General features: G+C 40.6%; 1 protein-coding gene and 1 long non-coding RNA gene across 11 annotated transcripts in view; both read right to left on the bottom strand.

Moving 5' to 3' along the window:
* Nucleotides 1-9: 9 nt before the first annotated feature.
* On the bottom strand, nt 10-6638 carry LOC310703701. 2 transcript variants are annotated; one of them, XR_014524324.1, is made up of 3 exons: nt 3217-4448; nt 1573-1678; nt 10-91 (listed from the first exon to the last, which is right to left on the bottom strand). It is a non-coding gene; the product is annotated as an uncharacterized lncRNA (long non-coding RNA). The 2 variants fall into 2 exon arrangements; XR_014524325.1 differs by lacking the exon at nt 10-91 and adding an exon at nt 4888-6638 and having other exon boundaries at nt 1290-1678; nt 3217-3341.
* A 1725-nt stretch (nt 6639-8363) lies between these two features.
* TASP1 (taspase 1) overlaps nt 8364-20270 on the bottom strand; it is a 66267-nt gene continuing 54360 nt past the window's right edge. For 7 of the 9 annotated variants that reach the window (XM_083495673.1, XM_083495675.1, XM_083495670.1 and 4 more), the window contains 3 exons: nt 18850-18960; nt 18163-18236; nt 8364-9757 (listed from right to left, as the gene is read on the bottom strand). In XM_083495673.1, coding sequence (XP_083351799.1) covers nt 9665-9757; nt 18163-18236; nt 18850-18960 — 278 coding nt within the window. In that variant the 3' untranslated portion in view covers nt 8364-9664. The remainder of the gene's footprint in view (nt 9758-18162; nt 18237-18849; nt 18961-20270) is intronic. The other 2 variants (XM_083495678.1, XM_083495671.1) reach the window with 1 other exon arrangement.

Genomic DNA, 20270 nt, shown 5'->3' on the forward strand with positions numbered 1-20270 from the left:
GGCTGTAGACACATACTAAACTACGCATTTATTATACATAAATCAGGACAAAGAAAACATGGCATCTCTCATTGCCGTCTTCTCGGAGAGACTGAAAAGCAAAAGCAATAGAGAGTGGAAGTTCCGCTCATGCCGGCAATCAGTGCCGGAACGTAAACAGACATGTGACATGGAATAATCCTATGTATGCAGCAAAGGGTGGAATGGAATTCCCAACACTCAGTGCTATTTTTCTTGAAAAATAGGTGCCAGAACTCACCATAAATGCCTCCCTTCTCAATATCACCCACCTGAGAGGTGCCGGAACTGAGTTCCAGTGAGTTCTGGCTGAAAAAAGCCTTGGTTGTACTGTATGTGTTTTCTTTGGTTGGTGGTTGTAATTGAAAAAATGAATAAAGAAATGCTAAAAAGGTGGGGGTCGGCATTATTTGACCTATAGGAGATATTAAATGTTGCACTCTCCATACTTCCTCCACCAAAATAGTTTTTGTATCATGGCAGGAACTATTAATGTTTTAGATGTTAGAATACAGAAGATTCACTCAGCATTTCCAGCAGTATGAAAAAGTAGCTGGTTTTTAAGCAGCAATTCAATCCAAATTAAAGCTAAGAGCCATATCATCTATATAAAATACAAATGTGCCGAAGGAGCAGAAGTTTGCACCAGAAGAATGTTATCAAAGTTTCGTTAAAACTTACTTCGCTGAATTGGCAAGAAGAATAACTGATGACATCTAATGAGAATATGTAGAATATGGGCGTTACTGGAGGGAGTCCTATTCCAAGAAATCAGGGCTACAATCCTGCTGAACTGTAGCTTGGGCAAAGTCTAGGAAAGGGTGTAGGGCACAGGGAAGACATGCAGCCAGGTATGTCTTGGAAGTTTACACTAGTTAATTTATGCCTAGGTATCTCTGTGGAGGGGATGCGGGTGGCGCTGTGGGTAAAACCACAGTGCCTAGGACTTGCTGATCGTATGGTCGGTGGTTCGAATCCCCGCGGCGGGGTGAGCTCCCATCTTTCGGTCCCAGCTCCTGCCCACCTAGCAGTTCAAAAGCACCCTTAAGTGCAAGTAGATAAATAGGTACTGCTTTATAGCGGGAAGGTAAACGGCATTCCGTGTGCTGCGCTGGTGCTGGCTCGCCAGAGCAGTGATGTCACACTGGCCACGTGACCCGGAAGTGTCTGCAGACAGCACCGGCTCCCGGCCTCTAGAGTGAGATGAGTGCACAACCCTAGAGTCTGACAAGACTGGCCCGTACGGGCAGGGGTACCTTTACCTTTATCTCTGTGGAAATAGTGCATCTCTAAAATTTATATTATGCTGATACAAAATGCATCACAGCCCAAGCATGCTTTGGGGAGTTTGCTTATACAGTACTCATGTCTCAATATAATGTAAGGTATTTCTCTCAGCAGTGCTTTGGGCTACCATTCTACAAAAAGAAATGACTTGTGTAAATGTGGCATATTGTTAAGTATTTCCTAGGGTGGCAGTTTCAGGCAACTATGTTATGCACAGGTTGAGGAACCAAACTAGAAAACAGCTCCAAGAAAAACAACCTCGCTCACCTCTCACACTGCTTTCAATGCCAAAACTGGGTGTTTAAGGATGTGGCTCCATTATACAGCTTTAAACATGAACAAGCTGTCTGCTTGCATTGCCATTAGTCATACCCTACATGGAAATATATACATTTTTCAACACATATGAAAACTTTATGGATTTCCTCAGTATGACTTTTCAGGACTAGTGAAAAGGCTAATGGCCAACTGGCAGCCAGTCATTATTGCTCTTGGCACTTGGCTGGCAGAACAAAGCAAAGATGAGATTGCAATGGATGTAGGTTTATGAGACAAGAACTCAATTCACCGTCCAGATTAATATTTTGAGTATTGTAATACTGGTGACAATTCTTTCAACATGTATGCAGCCGATCAGACATGATGAGTTTTGAAAGCTTTTAAGTCAAGGATTGTTCTGAACTCCCTGTCATGGTCAGGAATTGCCAACTTGCAGTCATCCATGTTTCTAGACAAAATGTTATTTAAATACAATAAAATCTGTAATTAATGATGCAGAGGTACTAGAAAGCAGGAGATCAAAATGGCAAACAGGGATACTCTCTTCTTCTTCAAGGCTCAACAAGATGTTTCAAAAGGGGCAGGAAGATAGCTAACAAGGCTTCAATAAAACACCCATTACCCGAGGGTGAGTCTCATTGAACTCAGTGGCATTTAGTTCAGAGAATACACATATAGCAAGTATTGCAGGGTAAATGCTTGACCTGTTGCAGCTGGCTATGACTAGCAAAAGACAGACACATCTGCAATAGTGGGCCTATTTGCATCCTCAACAATGTCGTTCCTTAGCAAAGCCTTCCTTCTTTCTGGACAGCAGCAACAGAATGCAAACTAATGGCTGGAACAGAGATACTTTGACAGCACTCTATGTATCTATATTCTTTCAGGGAGGGTGAATAGGGAGAGGAAGCTTTGTAGAGCTTATTTTTAAACTTCTGAGTTATAAGTTCACTCTAAAATTCAGTTAACTTCCTTGAGAGTCACAGACGTCTGCCTCTATGCAGCTCATTGTCGTTAAATGCAGTTTGAGCAATAACGGTTTTGCCAAGCTTAATGCTTTCCAGGAAAGAATTAGGTAAAAAGTCGGTGTTTCAATTTGGCTAAACTTTGCAAGCCACTTTAAGATCTCAACACACTGCAGAAGTTGGAAACTTGTAATTGTTTTACTGAATTCTGTTAAAACCAAACTGAGTATATGTTTTAGAGAGCAAGAGAAAACGGGGGAACACTGGGTTGTACCCATTGCTAGTAACACCTCAAAGTAGACCCATTAAAATTAATAGACACAACTTACTTAGGTAAATGAATTTCAATGGGATTGACTGAGAACTTAGCTGGATGCATCCCAGTGCATCTCAAATACATCTGAATCCAATAACTCATCCAGTGATTACTTAAGAAATCTAGGTCTGCATCTTTGCAACTTGCAAGACCGCTCTCAGAAAGAGGACATGATGTGCTTCAGGGGAAAGCTCAATCAAGCATAGTCAACCTTGTTTTAAAATATTAGCTTCCCCCTCCCGTTAATTTTTCTTTTGGATGTAACAAGAGCAGAACCATCTGGAACGTAGTTAGCGCTCTGTGATTTGTTTCTTACTTAGTTGTGAGCAAAAATGTTTCAAAATAACTCACACGAAAAAGGAGTTTGGACTGACATGACCAATATGCTGCAAGGAATCAAAATTTGGAGAAGGGTTATTTTCCCATCACCGGTGGGCTAAGCGTATCAACACTGAACTGGTCTCAGGTTATGTCCTCTTTAATGGAAAGAAAGAAAAAAGACACAGTGTTTATAGTTTTTATTCATTAACAAAATCAAGAATTTTCCCTCTTGTTTTTAAATCACCTGATTGTATCTTTGTGAGCTGGCCTCCCAAGTGTGCATGAAAGCGTTATTATAAAGTGATGACTGCATAATCACATAGTGTTTTATGACTACACTAAGCAATTTCAAAACCTAACATCTAAACATCATAAAAGCAACGAGAATTTGAGAGGTAAATGCATACTGGTGGAATCCCTAGCTGCTGTAGATGTCAGTATTATATTGTTCTGTAGTTTATCCAAGGCCTTGTGAAATACCGCTGTCAATTACCGCCCTGAGAAAATAGTCTGCTTTTTCAAGGCATAGTAAATGGCTAGCCTTCATTTAAACTGGCTTCCTTTACTATAGTTTCAGCAACTGCAGCTGGTTTCCCTCCCATTGTGGTAATTTCCCCCACAGTCATTACACATTGGTCACAGTGAACCACCCTCAGCTTGGCTTTCTAGAGTACTGCAAACACCAACATTACAATCCTTCACTGTGGCTCTTTGCCAGTTTTATATTTAATCCTTCCTCCTCTTGTAGGCCTGTCCTTTTTTCATGCTGAACTCCCGTGTGGCAAGAGTCAAAGGAGAGTAAATTGTGGCGTTGGAGTAGAAGCCTGGCCTAAGGGCCTTTAACTACACTGTTGTGAAAGTGAAAAGACTATTGTTTTTTTAATTTAAAAAAAAATCAGAAAAAGTTTGTGTGTGTGGCTGGGGCAGTGGAGATAAAGAAAGAATAGATTTGTCCCAGGATTCCAGACCTGTCAATGCAGTCATAACGGCCTCGGCCCAGGATACCTGAAGGAGCATCTCCACCCCCATTATTCTGCCCGGACACTGAGGTCCAGTGCCGAGGGCCTTCTGGTGGTTCCCTCATTGTGAGAAGCAAAGCTACAGGGAACCAGGCACACCCTCCCATCAGATGTCCAAGAGATAAACAACTACCTGACATTTAGAAGACATCTGAAGGCAGCCCTGTTCAGGGAAGTTTTTAATGTGTGACATTTTAATGTATTTTTGATCTTTGTTGGAAGCCACCCAGGGTGGCTGGAGAAACCCAGCCAGATGGGCGGGGTACAAATATTATTATTATTATTATTATTCATTGACAACAGCCATTAATATTAACACAGATCGTCTAGTGCAGTGGTTCCCAACCTTTCTTTTGCCCATGCCCCACCTAAGCATCTCTAAAATTCTGATGCACCCCCCCATGATATATAATAATAATTATTATAATTCTTATAAATATCGTTTTCAAATTGCCCGCCTTAAAAATCAAATTGCCCCCCTGTGGGGAATATGCTCCACGTTGGGAACCATGAATCTAGAACTACTCCTCACTCTAGACAGAGCTCATGAGAAATGCAAGCTCATCAAACTGCAGGTGATCAAGTTGCAAGTTGATGGTGTATTCTAAAACGACAAACCCCATATGGCATTATAATTTTAAAGCTAATGTTCCTTACAGCATGACATCAAGGAGCAACTCACCAGCTAGGAATACTCTGGGCAATTGTAGTCTTTCTTCTTCCAATCAAAAGGTGTTGCATACAGCTGAAACAAGCAGGCTAGAAGAGCTGTAAAGAATACTCCCAGACCACTTGGAAGTAACTGCATTCTCTTAAAAGGTTCTCCCAAATGAATACAGTAATCTTAAAATGGGCTGAAAATAATATCAGGTCCCCTCAGACACACACCTGCATTTCCCCACAAGTAGCATACACTTATTATGCAAACCTCGAGGAAGCTCTTAACAGTAGTCTCCCTATCATTCACATGAAAGATTAATATCCATCCTAAAATTCTCTTTGCATTCTATATTACTTCCCTTTTATAACACGCTACATTATTATTGTAGATGTAATAGCAGACAGAGCATGGCCAAGCCTTGTTAAGAAAAACCAGTTGGAAATTACGGCTCCAACCTGTCTAGTGCGTGACTAGTCTAATTGCGTGTTTGATTAACATAAATCAACAGTTTACAAGCAATTTGTATTTACATGCACTTCATCTATTGCCCTTCCTTTATAATTTCAACCAACAAGTGTGTAATTTCTCCTTGGACAATATCAGTTACCGCCGAGAGCCAAAATTACATGGTGCCAGGGACTCCAGAATTCATTTATGTTGGAATTCATTTATGTTTGATAATCCTTTCTTGTTCCTAAAATTAAAAGGCACACTCTGGGCCGATTTCTCAAGGGAAACGAAGCCAATAGCAATTTCCCCAAGATGCTAGTAGGAGCAGTTTAGGTGAGGAACCCTGGCCCATTCATTAGGCTTTAGTTCACGCCACACCCTCATTTGACATTCTAACAGTGGCAGTGAAATCAGCACTTGCAAGGCTTTGTCAGCAAGAATTTAGTGTTCAAATCTCATCGTGCTAATAATTCATTTTTATTTCTCAGAATGCTACACAGACCAAGCCTTTCAATCTGGATTACTTACTGCCTTTGTTGTTGTTGTTTAGTCGTTTAGTTGTGTCCAACTCTTTGTGACCCCATGGACCAGAACACGCCAGGCACTCCTGTCTTCCACTGCCTCCCGCAGTTTGGTCAAACTCATGTTGGTAGCATTGAGACCACTGTCCAACCATTTCATCCTCTGTTGTCCCCTTCTCCTTGTGCCCACAATCTTTCCAAACATCAGGGTCTTACATAAAACTAAAACATACATAAAACTAAAATCCCAGGATAAAGTAAAAAGAGAGAAGGGGTCCCTGGAAGCCATAGCATAAACAATAACAAGACTCGGCACATTTAAAAAAAGGTAATCAAGGTAAATGACACCTGGATGGTTAAGTCCAGTCAGAGGCGACTATGGGGTGCGGTGCTCATCTCGCTTTCAGGCTGACGGAGCTGGCGTTTATCCACAGACAGTTTTGTGGGTCATGTGGCCAGCATAACTAAACCGTTTCTGGTGCAATGGGACACCGTGACAGAAACCAGAGCACACAGAAACACTGTTTACCTTTAAAAATAAGCATATATTTCCCTCTGTTATATTGTACATACAATGAAAGAAAACCAAACAATATTAATCAAATATCTACCTTGAGTTATTCCTTGATTAATATTGTTAGTTTGGCCTCTCTGTATCTTTATCAGTGTACAATATATGGAGTACAATATAGTACCTTATATTCTGGATCTTTGTAACTGTTCATGCTTTACATATACAGTCATACCTTGGGTTGCAGACGTTTCAGGTTGCGTTTTTTCGGGTTGCGGACCACCGAAACCCAGAAGTACCAGAATGGGTTAGTTCCAGGTTTTGGCGGGCGCGCATGCGCTGAGGCGCCACTGCGGGTTGTGAACGCTGCGGGTTGCAAAAGTGCATCCCGAGCAACCTTCTATAAAATGCGCGAGGACAAAACCTTGCTAACACTAGGTGAACTTTGTGCTATCTTCATCCATTCTCTATGTATTGAATACAATACTTAACATGGTACCAGGGATTTTTTTCAGCTGGAACTCACCAGAACTCAGTTCTGGCACCTCTCAGGTGGGCATCATTGCCATTCTAAGAAAACGAGGGGAGCGTTCATGGTGTGTTCCGGCACCTCTTTTTCTGTAACTACATGGTACTTACTAGAAACCCATCAGATCACCTGCCACCAAATGTGCTTTGTAGACACTCAGATCATGAGATGGTAGTGCTTAGACAGAAAATAGGTAGATTGATCAGCGGTTGCTCAGTGGAATTCAAGCCACTGGTCCTTTAAACGTGGCATTATACAAAGCTACACCATCAGTTCTCTTCAAACCTATCTTGAGACAATCCCGCATGCAAGATTATTTTGTAAATAAATCTGGAGCGTGGTGGTGATTTCTGGGAGAAATGCTCTAATTGGTCCAAAAGTGCAAAGGGGGAAATTGCACCTAATTGCACTTGGATTCAAGCACCACGCCACAGGGCTGGCTGGCTACCCCAGGTGAGGGTAGTCAAACCCTCGGTGAGTTAGGGATTTACCCTGCATGTAAAGACAGGCTCTGTCAGACTGAGTGAACAAGACTGGCCCTGTGTGGGTTGGTAGCTGGCTGAAGAACAGAGAGCAAAGGGTAAACTGACAATTCTTACAATGGAGGGAAGCAAGCACTAGTTTCCTATCTCCCAACCGTATGGATCTCTATTAGAAAACAGTCTCATGAGGTTATCGCAAGAATGAACAAAAAACGGTGCTTTGTGTATTAGAAAGTTTAACAATGGAACAAATTCCCGTTTTTCACAGGTTTGATGTGCGATCTCTGCTGCCGGGCATCTGACTGAATAAAGAGTATCTGGAATCATGAGTGAGAAACAGATTGTGCTTCCTTTGTCTAGAAGCAGGAATGTTGGGGGTAAAAATTGTGAACCTGCAAACAAGATTGTGGGTTCCCCCTCCCCCCTCCCGCAGGGTGAGCTTCCCAAACATTTGCTTTTCATTGTCTATGCAATCTGGTTCCAGGCTGAAACCTGACTATCATTCCCTCTCCTTGCACCTTAGGCAGGCTGCTCACTTTGAATTTCATTTTTTTATAGTGCATTATTTTTAAATTGCGTTCCACTTCTCCTTTCATCAGGCTCCAGTGACCAACACAAAAGCAACCAATTAGCACTGTAACACAGCCCTGATTTGAAGAAGGGAAGTTAGCTGTGTGATTGGCAGAAGGTTTAGCAAATCAGTGCTGTGAAAAACTGGCATCTTTTCAGACCAGACAAAAATGGTTCTCCCTATGCCTGTTTCTGGATGAGAAGATAAATGTGTGGCATTGCTGCATTGAGCCCATTTCCAGATAGGTTTAGTGCTAAAGTTTTATGCATCTAGACACACCCAAATGCAGCTATTGTGGCACAACTTGTAGTCTCCCGTGATGAAGTTTAGCAAACCAGCAGACATCATGTTCAAATACGTAACTGAAATAAAAGATCAAGAGATATTTCTTACCACTGAGATTTCATGCTTTACATATCAAATAGAATGAACCTGATTAAAATCAGTTTTTAATAATGTTTCCTTTCATTTGTGAAGTTAAACAGTGATGGCACATCAATTTGCCATGGAAAGTTGGTTGTGGGGTTAAGAATATGTTGGATGATACCAAGCAATTATTTCTAAAGGTTGCATATAACATCTTTCAACACAATATAAAAAATCTCCAATAAAATTCCCTTAGTCTATTTTGACAGCTCATCAAGTACTCAGTAAGATTGTTCTAAGCCATTATATCCCTGTAAACATGCAAACAATTAAACAGCTGAAGATCCTGAAACAATAAGAAAAATGAACTCATATCTAAGAATCAAGTATATAAAATGATGCAATATCATGAATTTTGGCTGTATAAATTCTTCAAAAGGCCACTTGTAACTCTATATTCATAACATGTAAATATAATTGCAGACATTTATATACCTTTACTACAAATTTGGAATTTAAAGAACTGACGAAGAAAGGTAGAATTAGGGTCCTCTTCATCATCAATTTAATACACTTTACATTATTTATCCAGTAATATCATGTTTATTTCTACACCATTCTCTTAAAAATATATTTAAACCAAAGAATAATATTGACTCTTCCAATAAACTTTGTTCTTATTTACATTCCAATATTCCATTATACACAAAGTAACGACTTCATGACTGTACGTTATCTTTACAGAGCCTTTCATAACATATAACAGCTTGAAGTATGCAATACTTAAGCCAAAAAAGTACCATCAACTGAATAGGGAAGAACAAAAAGTCAGGCCATAGTCACCTCCAAATTGTTTCACTGAAACCAATCACTGTTTATATATATTATATGCAAAAAGAACATGTTTAAGATACCACTGGACCCACTGAAACTATTAAATAATGTAAAGAGCATTTGGTCACTTCTGTATTCCAAGTAGCTCAGAAGCCTCTAGCTTCACAATGTGAAACAACAACATTTGCTACTACTGCACAATTTTTAACCATTTCCCCTTGGAATTTTAGGGCATTATTTTCTTATAGGCTAACCGATTAACACATAAAAATGTTTCGTAACATTAAATTATCCATACATTATTTTCATTTGCACAACTGGGAACAGAGTTTCTATTCCACTGGGAGACAAATTCTCATATACATTCAAACAAAGAATATAAAGCTACAGCAGCACTTGTTTCAAGTTAGGGTGCACGTGGTTGCAATAAGGAGTATAAAATGAGAGTAAAATCCTCAACATCTGTTAAAACACCAAGGAGCTTAATATACATAATGGATTTGTGCTCTGCTTGCTGACCAGACAAGGAGCGGTTCAGCTTGCTGAGCTCTCCAGCCGACAGACTCCTCCTTCAATTGCCACCGACTGCCCCGCCACAGCTCCAGGGGGAAGTCTTGAAATGTGGGTCTGAAGAAATTGGTGAGAAATCAGGAAACAAGAGAGAAATTGGTGAGACTTCAGGTAGATTTTAAAAAACCACTAGACAAAAGACAAAACAATAATAGATAACAAAATTATCATTCATTAACATGAAGCCTCAGATACAGTAGTACCTTGGGTTACAAATACCATATTTTTCACCCTATAAGATGCACCAGACCACAAGACGCACCTAGTTTTTGGAGGAGGTAAACAAGAAAAAAAAATATTCTGAATCTCAGAAGCCAGAACAGCAAGAGGGATCGCTGCGCAGTGAAAGCAGCAATCCCTCTTGCTGTTCTGGCTTCTGGAATAGCTGCGCAGCCTGCATTCACTCCATAAGATGCACACACATTTCCCCTTACTTCCCCTTACTTCCCCCTTACTTTTTAGGAGGGAAAAAGTGAGTGAGCAAAAAATACTGTACTTTGGGTTATAAACGCTTCGGGTTACGAACTCCACTAACCCAGAAGTAGTTGCTCCGGGTTGCAAACTTTGCCCCAGGATGAGAACGGAAATCGCGTGGTGGCAGCGGGAGGCCCCATTAGCAAATGCGTGCCTCAGGTTAAGAACAGTTTTGGGTTAAGAACGGACCTCCGGAATGAATTAAGTTTGTAACCTGAGGTACCACTGTAACCGAAAAATAACATGTCCAAGATACGTGATTATTAAATAAGGTACATAAACTGATTTATGCTTTAGTAAATGCTTAATTTGTACTAGAAAAATATAATCCTATTTTAACACTCATCATTACAATGGCACAATGTGTGTGGTTGTGTTGTGTGCATACACAGATGTGCACATGCACCATGGGAATAAGTTTATTAAATATAATATGCTAACTGTGCTTTGCTATTTTAGCACAACAGTCAGTCACCCTTTACACTTTTCTTTCATGTTATGATACACTTATGTGAAGTACTAAACAACTTGATCCCTCTTCTCGCACACAGACTAGGATGCTTTTGGTTAAAAATCAGCAAACATGAAAGTTCAGGAGGTGGGATATCAGCAATAGCTCATTACTAATATATACTTTTGCACAAAGGGAATATTACTTTAAATGGATGATTCAGCGCTAATGTTTCAAAGGATGTCTTCCTATGAATGCACTCATGAATGAATCAAGATGGTTTTTTGAGAAGGCTTCTTGTGAGTTCTAAGAGTTGCTGGCATATATCAAACTGTCCACCTAACACTGTACACAAGTGGCAGCCAGTGTGATGTCAACACCCATTATCCCTAACCATTGGCCATGCTGAATGGAGTTGATGGGATGCAACATCTAGAGGAGACCATCTTGGTTACCTCTGGCATAGACCAACCTTTACAACCAGACATTCCACTTAATGTTGGAAAGGAATCTAATAATGTCTCAACACAATGAACATTTGGAAAATATATTACTCAGTTCCTGGAAAATTGCAGTTTTTTTCAGTAGCATTTTTCTGGCTACCACTGTGCTGAAAACAAGGGACTTGGAGAGAGGTGAAAATATGGGCATAAAATACACCAATGGGCTTTAGATTTATGGTCTGCTAATGGGTGAGTAAGAAGGAAAGATAATCAGAGATACAAATTATATACCAGGGAAGAGGTCACAGAAATAGGTCTGGATTGATTACGTTACACAGGTTTGGCTCTGCCTTCAAGAAAAGTCTGCTGAACTGAAGACAGGTCTGTGCTCAGCAGATATTCTCCTCAACAGATCCCTAGCTAGTCAAGCAGCCTGCTTCTGGCCAAATTCACACTATTACATCTGCACTCTTAACGTGGTTAAGAATTGCTGCCACGGGCATCGTGTGTATGTGTTTTTTAAGGGACTGAATCGAGTGAAAGATTATGAGTCATGGAGGTGGGGAAAGTGCCTGTATGAATTCGACAGTGCTTAGTTTATTTTTTGGTTGCTATTTTGTTAACGTTGTTTTATAGATTACAAATGTACTTTCTGAATCCTATACTATGACTTTTATTGTAATTTTTCTGTTTTTTAAAAAAGTTTTTAAAAATATTGTTTTATAGATTGCTAACTGTTTTACTGATGATTTGTTAACTATTCTGTATGATTTGTGTTGCATTTGTGATTTTCTATTATGTTATTGTTATTTATTGCTTGAAAGCCGCTTTGTGATTCATGTGAATGAAAAGTGGCATAGAAATATAATCAATCAATCAATCAATCAATCAAAATCAATCAAGTCTAGGACCCAAGTTCAAATTTCCGCTCATCCATGAAGCTCAAGGGATGGACATGGGCCAGTCATACACACAGAAAATTGTTGTGAGAATTGGGGGGAAGCAGTGGGGAGAAAAGAACCGTGTATGAGCTCCTTGGAAGAAAGTAATATATTATACAAATGTTTTCATTTTATAAAACAAGTTGATAGAATTGCGAGGAACAGTGTTGAAATGAAAATCCATTTTGCTTGCTTTAAAGCTACAATAAAACTAGTCACCGGTATGTCTCAAGGCAGTCACGATCATTTTAACAGTATAACTGGGTCACAGGGTGTATCCAAAATCTTGAAATCAAAGGAACACATGTCTCCCCCCCTCCCCCACCAAAAGGACATAGGAACCTTTTAATTTTTAGACAATGAAGTTTTTCATAAATAAGTGTTAGCTAATTTATGGACACCATAAATAGTTTGAAACAATATGTTCATACAGAAAGCAAGCTATAAGAAAGGAATACTGCATGAACACATTACACAGTGGTACATGCATATTTCAGCAGTTCTGCTGCCATATGGCAGAAATGCAGACCCCCATTATGTACATTCACTTACGTTTGTTTACTACACACAGGCACAGGGCTTCAGTTATATATTTATAGCACAAGAACAAAACATTCTTGTATAAACTAATGCCAGTATGCTGCTGAGAGCTGGCACAGAGTTCTCAGAATAGAGAAAAGATTATAGTTTCTTATATTGTAGAGATCAGAAATGAATCACATTGACATATTTCACAAAACACATAAAAATACAAAAAAATAAGGACGGAAATGTTTTTTTTAAAAAAAAGCATCTTAAGAAGTCCACTGAGGAAAATGCACATATATGAACTTTAAGGCTTGCATTTGAAGAAGCTTAAGCTATCACAGCGAAAAGAATGGCATTACTAACAGTTGTGAAAAGTATGATTTTGCCAGTTAGCATTCTCAAACCTAAGCAGGAATAATGATTGTATCCCATTTGCACACAGACACCTGCTTGCGCAACACACTCACAGTCTCCTCTCCTCCTTGCACAGCCAGAGAAAGCGGTATTAAATGCAGTACCAGTATTAAATGATATCCCAGCCTTCACCCTTTTAACCACCATGTGTACACAGTGGCTTCAGCCCTTAATACACTTGATGGCAGCCATCAAGGGAAGGGAACCAGGAGGCGATGCAAGGCTTCATTCTGAAAATTGGCAATTACTATCTGCTGAGAGGTGGCAACAAAACACTACTGGGGCCCTGACAGATGTGGGAATTCTGCCCACATCTGGTTTCTGAATGCATACTACAGCTGCTCATTGAATTGGTCAATGATATCAGGGTGCAATGATATGAGGGTGCAAAATCCTTTTGGAGGGCGGGCGGAGGTCATCAAACCAACATTCATTGAAAACACTGCAGCATACAGATTTTTGTTTGTGAGTTTGGCTTTTATTTTCCTTTGGACCAAAATTTAAATCTACCATTATTAGAAAATGGGGGGGGGGGATTTACATTTGGCAACAAAATATAGAAGCCAGGCCTAAGGGGTGATTCAGGCTTCAAGGCACAAATTCAAAGTGTAAGGAATAGGTTTAAAATTGGCAGTTGGATCTGGAGTGTCTTCACTGACAGAATTCAAAATTTAGACTTCATACTAGACTGACTAAAAACGTAAATCACCTGAGTCTCGATTATATTCCAAATCTGAATGTATCAAAATTTCAGAGTCCTAACATCTCTGGAGAACAGGCATTTGCAAAAGTGTTACTTGGATACCAGCCAATTAGCTACAGGTGGCAGGAGTTACTATGTCAAGAACCTGTTCTATTCCACAGCATGATAAAATTACAGTTTCTTTTCAGAACACTTGCTCTGCATATTAAAGAAAGAAATACCTCAAACCCGTGGCTTCTGACGTTTTTAGATTTTCAACAAGCACCAAGGTATTTTTTGAGGCGGGAGAAGGAAAAGGGCACTGGTACCAGTTCGACTCTTCTCATACTCATACTTTAGGGTTGCTATAAGCCCAAACCACACCACTGCTAGGTTGGCAGAGTCGTGGTAACCGCAAAATGCTTTAAAAAATCCTAAAGGGGCCAATTCATTTTCCCTCCCGAACTCTCCCACCATACAGCCCTATAATAACTTAGTAGCCTGGAATACTGAGTGAGAGATTTTAAAAACTGATAACTGGGTGGGAAGGAGAGCGAGAGCAGAGTGCTGGAAGAGGAAGATGGATATATTTAATATCTACATTGATGTCAATGGAGAGCTCTCTCCCCTCTCTGGGGAATAAAAAATAAAATAAAAGTCTTGTTGATGACAACCAGGAAATGATAGCTATATGCCATCTATATAAAAATGGAAGAGAAAGAACCACCTCAGTCTGCTTCACACAGAATATATATATTCAAGAGCAGGTTGCGCTGTGGTCTAAACCACTGAGCCTCTTGGGCTTGCCGATCAGTAGGTCGGTGGTTCAAATCTGCGCAACGGGGTAAGTTCCCAGCTTCTGCCAACCTAGCAGCTCAAAAGCACACCAGTGCAAGTAGATAAATAGGTATCGCTGCGGTGGGAACATAAGCTGCATTTCCATGCACTCTGGCTTCTGTCAAAGTGTCCCGTTGCGCCAGAAGTGGTTCAGTCATGCTGGCCACATGACCTGGAAAGCTGTCTCTGAAAAAACGCCGGCTCCCTCAGCCTGAAGCGTGATGAGTGCCGCACCCCACAGTCACCTTTGAAGAGGGATGCCCCTTACAAGAAAACCAGCCCAATGAGAAGTAAGCCTATTTAGTGTTCTCACAATGCTGACTATTGGGGAGATGGAGAGAAAAGTAGCATTGGAAATATGTGGAACGGAGTGGATGGAAACCTGAACAGTAGCAGCCTACACTGCAACAACCTTGAGGAAGCGCCCCAACTGTACTTCCTTAAAATTGTGTTTTAGAAATCTCTGATATTTCCAAACAAACAAGAGGGCTACAGTTTAAACACACATATATGCTACAGTCCTACGCAAACAAGCTTGGAAAGAAGCACTAAGGCAACAAGTGGAGCTTACTGCTCAGCAGATCAGATTGAAGGTGTTAAAGCATGGATAGGCAAACTAAGGCCTGGGGGCCGGATCTGGCCCAATCACCTTCTAAATCTGGCCTGCGGAGGGTCCGGGAACCAGCGTGTTTTTACATGAGTAGAATGTGTGCTTCTCTTTAAAATGCATCTCTGGGTTATTTGTGGGGCATAGTAATTTGTTCATCCCCCCCAAAAAATATAGTTCGGCCCCCCACAAGATCTGAGGGACAATAGACCGGCCTCCTGCTGAAAAGGTTTGCTGACCCCTGTGTTAAAGCTTAGGTGAAGCTGAGTGAGGTCCACCATCAAGCACACAAAAAAGTACAGCGAGGGATTGCATTTCTGCTATTGGCAACCGCGTAGAGCATTTAACAAAAGGGACAAGAGCCCACCCCACAATAATAAGCACTTGCCTTCCTACCACCCATACATGAACCCACAGTGAAACTGCACCACGAACGCTTCCCTCAGGCACTCACTTATGCCTCTCTATAATCTCCAAGAAGATCTCAATCAGACTTCTCCAAATGCCTATTTCAATGCTGTTTTCAAAGAAACACAGCACTAATTTTAGGAAGCGTTGCCCCGAAGGACAGAAATGGCACGAAAGCGAGCTGTACTGAACTGTAGCCCAAAATAACATTTCCACAGGCAAATGGGTTGCTTCCTCCCAACCAACCATTTCCCATCTTCCTCCTCAAAAGTGTATTTTAAGACAGACTAAATACAGTTGCTGGAAAAGAGTGTGGTTACAAGCTCAGAGAGCTACTATTTTTTAATCGAAACCTTGATCATTAGCCATTTACAGCCAGGCTGCTCTTGCTGTCTACTTCTATTAAGCCAACCCAAAAAGTAACCGCAGCCAATGGACAAACTGCTGGGTCTGGTGCTTCTATTGTTAGGTGGTTGGTCAAAAGAGAGAGAGAGAGCAGGCCCATGGAAAAACACCTCATGATGGCAAGTGCTACTCTTGAAGGCAAACCTCCAAATAAAAGGGAAATCCATCAACAAGATCTTGTAGCACAATCTGTTGCCTATTTTCTTAAAAACAGAAGTTCCTAGAGCTTCTTTCAGATGCACTACATCTAATGCCAAAGGCACTGCATACTAAGCAGGCAACATATAGAAAAGAACAGTCTTTTAGCAAACACCAAATATTATTTTAAGGTACCAGCTCTTCTTTTTTTCTCGTATTTCGCATCTATTTTCTGCTGGCACACTCAGCACTTTTATCAATATATGAGTACCAGCACCTTGTTTTATACAAAAAAGCACTCTCTTAGTTCTACATGCCATCTTTAAGTTTGTCTCAACTCCCAAGAACACAGAAATCCATCTTTTACAAGAGCAGTTGGTTTCTTAAGCATTAGCAGTTAAGTGGTCATGACATTTGCGGTTTACTTTCTGGAAAACATTTGCAGCCATAGGCTCAAAAGAAAGAGAAGGATTAACTCTCCTAAAGGAAGGTCACAAGCATAATTTAAAAGTGAACCAAGAAGAGCAGCTGTGTCTGTCAGCCCAATCAAAACTGCCAGCTGGAGAATTTGCCAGCAGTATGATAACAATGCACACCAGATGTCCAATGGAGGTTCTGCAAGTAGGAAAAGATCTCTGGGCAAACTGAGCTATTAGCCTTGTTAGCATCAATGCCTCATAGGCTGCCTTCAAGCCATATACTACCCTAGTACTACATAAAGTTTAGGATTATAGTACTTCTAATCTAACACTGAACTTGCCTAGCAATAAAGCAGTAGTAGCACTAGCACTCCTCTCTCCCAAAATACTGACTCTCTGGGAATTAGGGAGATAAGCCATTTTTCTTGGCATAAAGACATTTGGATGCAGGAAACTGGATACTGTGAGGTATCATAAGGAACAAGGGCGCAGAGTGCAAGCTGAAGGATTGACATGTCTTCTTTTTCTGAATCTATATCAAGCGTCATAACACAAGTCCAGAAGAGCAAGGCATCAAAGTGGCAGATTCCTTTTGATAAGGAATATTTTTATTGCACTTTTTTGTACAATGCCATAAAATATTCACATATGGCTAAATCAGCAACTGAACAGTACTATTTTGGCTTGCAGTATGACTAGTTAAAATAAAAGCTTGAAAGGAAAACCTGTCTCTTTAATTTTACTTCCTCCCTGCAAAACACCTGATTAAAAAGAAACCTAGACATAGTTGTGTTGCTTGTATCTAGACCATTCAATGGGCAGGCTTATTGTTCCTTAGCTTTCTCAGAGGCAGGCTTAACTTTCCACCCACCAATTCCATCTTCTTACAAGCCATTGAAACTTATTTACTTTGGTTTCACTTCATCAGTGCATCTACTTTTGCTTTATTCCATAACTGATCCCAAAAGTATTTAGAGGTCAAAGATCTGAATGCAACTTTCAACTTGACAAAGCAGAAGGAGCAAAAGGAAATGCTCTTGCCGGTTTTTTAAAAAGTGGATTTGCTGAAGAACACTATTCATTCTCTATTGCTTATAGTCACTATTTCAGGTATGCTAAGCCGGAAAGAAGCTCACTCAAGAAATCATGGCCAAGCATAATTTGGTAATTGGGAGCACCCTGTGGCCTATGGTATGAGCAACTTAGGAAAAGGGGATGGTGCATAAGCACAAATAAGCACCTGTGATCATTGAACAAATAGCATGGCCATGATATCTGAACTGGGCCAAGGCTTGGTATGGACATGGGAAGATTGAATCCAAATTCAACCAGGAAATTTACAACACTTCAGCATCCTTTATTTTAAGTCAGGGGTCAGCAAACTTTTTCAGCAGGGGGCCAGTTCACTGTCCCTCAGACCTTGTGGAGGGCTGGACTATATTTTGGGGGGAAAAAATGAACGAATTCCTATGCCCCACAAATAACCCAGAGATGCATTTTAAATAAAAGCACACATTCTACTCATGTAAAAACACCAGGCAGACCCCACAAATAACCCAGAGATGCATTTCAAATAAAAGGACACATTCTACTCCTGTAAAAACATGCTGATTCTGCGGACCGTCCGCGGGCCGGATTTAGAAGGCAATTGGGCCAGATCCGGCCCCCAGGCCTTAGTTTGCCTACCCATGGGCTAAGTATTATTTGTGACTTACCTTAGCTTTGCCATCCTGTGCTGACATATACCCGACACACATGCTCTCTGTTGTATGACTCCACAGGAACTCTACTATGGGTTTAAACACAACAGTAATGCTTTACTTATTAAGTGTAAAAGATGAAGAAGACCTGCAGAAGGGACATGGAAAAGACTTAAGAGCCTCGGATAGAAGGTCACCAGGTTAAAGGACTAGATGGAAGGGATAGAAAGGACTGACAAAACCCGAGACCAGGAAGAAGAGACGATGGATGAAGATTGGAAGAAAGTTTAAAAATTCATTTAGAGAATTAGTGTAAAATTAACGAGTGTTAGAAAAATGCTGGAATGAAACTATTTGGCTTTAATAGAAATACTATAAGGAATTATGTATAAATAAGTTTTAAGCTCTAGGGCTTTTTATGGTAAGATAAGGTTAAAATAAATTAAGGTAATTTAATGATAGAATATAGTGAAAGATGGAAAGGATTTGCTGAGATAATTAATAATTAGAATACAAAAAAGGGAGGTGTGAGGAGGTCGATGAAACAAGTTAACGAAAGATAAAGATTTGGGAATATTGGATTGCAATTTGTTGACATCCATTCATTTTTCCCCAGCTCTCACAAGCTGTAGTTAATGTAATAGATCTAAATTAAAGAACTTAAAAATAAGATATTCAGTAGGGCTTTCTTTGCACACTTACCTAGTAGAGACTGCTTATCCTGTGGAGAGTTCGACTCTGCAGAACACCGACAAGATCGAAGAACTATCACACCTCCGAGAACACCATCCTCATTGGCTAGAAAAGGTGAACCTGGGTAGAAATTTGGGGGGGAGAGAACCATGAAAACAGATTTTTTTAAAGCGCACTATATAGTACGAATTACATTAATGTCCTCAGTTCCAGAACTTCAGAACTTTTCTGGCATTTGCCTCCATATGCTTTAAAACAAGTAGCATTTTTCTGCGTATCTGAGGAATCACTTGAGTATGAAAAAAAAAATCTCCCTTGTCTGCTGGTGGTCCCATTTCTCTGTCCTTCACATCAAATTAGGCCCATTACATTTCTCATTAGAGGAAATGATAAAAGATACAATTCATGTTCAACCAGGAGCGTTTACTGCAAGGCGCATGCTAATGCATGTGGTCATTACCTTCCCCAAGAGGCCAACATGTGTCTCCCATATGTAGAATCAACCACCTCACTCCTGTCCAAGATTGTGCAGTGCAGGTTACTCAGTACACGTGCAAAGTTAAGAGCTTGTTTGTGTTCCGGTGTACCCTGCACCATATAGGAAAGCAGAGGTGGGGAATCTTTTCCAGCTCAAGGGTTGCATTTCCTCCTGGGCAAACTTCTGGAGGCTGCAGGCAAGTGGTGGGCGAAGCCAGAGACAAAAAGTGGGTGGAGATTCTTAACCTCTGTACACCAAGGAGTATTATATAGCACATTCGAGCCATAGAGAAGTCAGAGGTTTCTGCACACACATCTCTCCACCCAGGCAAGCAACAGGCAGTAACACAGTTCAAATACACATTCCAGCCATCTGAGTGGGTTGCCCTAGGGCCATGGAGCAGGGCCATTGGTGGGTATGGCCTCAGACAGAGGAGTGGCCTAGACGACAAAATTAGGCCCAGGGGCTCCCTACAGAATCCCATCCCGTACTGGCAGAGGCATGGATCACTCACTCAGATTGAAGCATTTCAGCCACTCTTCAAAGCATTTTGAAACATTCTGTTCTTGTGTTTTCAAAGAAGAATAAGCACGCTACCACTGAAGTGACAATAAACAGCAGTTCCTAAAATACTGGGACTTCTACGAGTTGCAGTACCCACTACTAAAGAAAGCTGGCCAAAGTCAGTGCTGTTTGCATCCTGTGCTTTCCGTGCTGAGAAGCCTGTCAGAAACGTTGGCAAGACAGCAGAAAACAACTGTCTGACAAATGTTTCCTTTCAAATTCAAAACATGCTTTTTTGAAAAAAAAGGTGCTATACCAGAAGCTGTAATTATTTTTAAATTAGCCAAATAAAACTTATGCATTCCCCTTTTGTGTGACTTGAAATTAATGTCATACGCTTTCAGAACGTGGAAAGTATTTTATGGTTTAAATATGACCTAAACATCTT

The sequence above is a fragment of the Podarcis liolepis genome, assembly GCF_965112155.1.
Source record: "Podarcis liolepis genome assembly, chromosome: 3".
NCBI classification, from domain to species: domain Eukaryota; kingdom Metazoa; phylum Chordata; class Lepidosauria; order Squamata; family Lacertidae; genus Podarcis; species Podarcis liolepis.